We start from the raw sequence: 2334 nt of genomic DNA, 5'->3' as shown, positions 1-2334 counted from the left end.
AAAACAAATATGGAAGTTTACAACTGATATCTTTTTTATTTTTAATTAGATTCAAAATTATTCGATGCATAGTTTTTATAAAGTTCTGACAACACTCTGGTGTAAATGGGTCCCATATTTTTTGCAAATTTCGCTTCAATTCTTTGACGGATGTAGCAGGATGTTTCCTCAATTTTTTTTATTTCGCGTAAAAAAGAGGCGCAAAAGTTTTTCTCGGGGACAAGTCGAGACTGTTAGAAACGTATTCCAGAAGTAGTATACCGTGGTCACCAATCCAGTTTAAACTCTTTTTTGTGGTATGGCAAAATCTTTCGCTAATTTAAACTTATTGAAATGATTTTGTTTCAAAATTGGTAAGAAATTATTTAAAACCAAATAATATTTGGCCGAATTTAAAATTCCATCAATAAAATGCAATTTTTCCAAACTATTCGTTGACATGCTGCCCCAAACCATGATAAACCTACGAAATTTGACTTTTTTATTAAAGCATTAACCTTCCGCTACCGGAGGGGGTTAAGATTGTACCCCAAATTCGATTTTTCATGAATAATTTTTAAAAATGTTGGAATTTTGTTTAACTGTTCTAGTTACTTCTTCATTGGGATGTGTAAAAGCATATCCAACCATTTGTTTTCAATTTGACATATTTTTACCTATGAAAAGTGCAGCACTGTGCTTGGGGTACAAGTTGTACCCCCTCCGTCAACCGCGGTACAGTTCATTGCGGTCGACGCCACTGACTAAACCAGACGTTTTGCGCACGGCACCAAACCTGTTGTTTGCAATAACACACAAATCAGTTCTGTGGATGACTTAGTGCTAACATACCGTTTTAGTTTATCCATTTGTGATTACACGATTTACCGATATGTCGAAAAAAATAAAGTTAGACCTTCGGAAAGAACAGGATCGTGAAACTGCAGTGCAGTGGTTAGAGGAAAGTGATGATGATTACCTTTCTGAAAGAGATAGTTTATCGGATGATTCAGAATTAGATGATAATTTAGAAGTAGCGGAATATGAGCCTGAAATTCTGCAGGTAATTTTTATTTTTGTTTTATGTACGATATTTCTATTTTGAGTTTATTATATTTTAGCCATCTGAGAGCGACAGTAATGATTCTGATAAACCAGTTTTGGGGGCAGTAGATTCCACATTTATTTCCAAGAATGGTACAGTTTGGAAAAATCGTCCTTTACGAAAAACTAGATGTCGCACAAAAAACTTGCTCGAAAAACCAGGGCTTACAGAAAAATCTAAAAATGTCGCTAAAATTAGTGATTGCTTCAAATTATTTGTAGATGAGAAAATTGTAGAGATCATCGTCAAATGTACAAACCAGAAAACGGAGAAATACATTCAGGATTGGAATGGAAAAAATCCTAATAAAACAAGAACCTGGTTGCCCACTGATTCAGTGGAAATTTATGCGGTCTTGGGACTCTTGATTACGGCGGGTGCGCTAAAAACCAATAGGGAACCAGTGCACTTTTTGTGGTGTCGAAACCCTTTGTACAGTCGATGTATTTTTCCGGCTGCCATGTCACGCGACCGATTTCTAGATATAATTTCACTTATGCGATTCGATGATTTGAACACTAGAGAAGAACGTAGAAGTTCTGACAAACTAGCAGCTTTTAGGGAAGTGTTTACAAAGTTTGTAGAACACTGTAAAGAAAGTTTTAAGTGCCACTCTCATCTAACTGTTGATGAACAACTTGTAAGTTTTAGAGGTAAGTGTCCATTTAGAGTCTACATGAAATCAAAACCAGCCAAGTATGGCATCAAAATATGGGCTCTAGTTCATGCAACAATCACCTATGCTGCTAACCTTCAGATTTATACTGGAAAAGATGGTAACAAACCAGAAAAAGACCAGGGCAAAAGAGTAGTACTTGATTTGGTCTCATTTCTAAAAACTGGTTATGGCATCACTACTGATAATTTCTTTACCAGTGTTCCCTTGGCAAAACAACTCCTAGATCGACAAATAACATTATGTGGAACACTTCGAAAAAACAAGCAGGATATCCCTCCAGTCCTACTACCCAATATTTCTAGACAAGAAAAGTCCTCAGTTTTTGCCTTCACTGAGGAAATAACACTGGCGTCTTACGTTCCTAAAAAAAATAAGGCAGTAATTTTATTGAGTACAGAACATAACGACGACAAAATTAGCGGAGAAGAGACGGACTATAAGCCAGACATAATCTTGCATTACAATTCTACAAAAGGTGCCGTAGATAATATGGATAAGATGGTAAATGAATATTCTTGTAAAAGAGCCTCTAAGAGATGGCCATTTGTTTTGTTTCAAAATCTTCTAGACG

The 2334-nt window shown here is 35.9% G+C and overlaps 1 protein-coding gene across 1 annotated transcript; it reads left to right on the top strand.

Moving 5' to 3' along the window:
* Positions 1–525: 525 nt before the first annotated feature.
* On the top strand, positions 526–2036 carry LOC126887512 (uncharacterized; the record flags this gene model as incomplete). Its single annotated transcript, XM_050655139.1, has 1 exon — positions 526–2036. A coding segment is annotated over exon 1 (492 nt), but the record flags the coding sequence as incomplete, so codon positions are not given.
* Between the last annotated feature and the right edge of the window lie 298 nt (positions 2037–2334).

The sequence above is a fragment of the Diabrotica virgifera genome, chromosome 6 (assembly GCF_917563875.1).
Source record: "Diabrotica virgifera virgifera chromosome 6, PGI_DIABVI_V3a".
In the NCBI taxonomy this organism is placed as follows: Eukaryota; Metazoa; Arthropoda; class Insecta; order Coleoptera; family Chrysomelidae; genus Diabrotica; species Diabrotica virgifera.
This window is presented reverse-complemented; position numbering and strand designations above follow the sequence as displayed.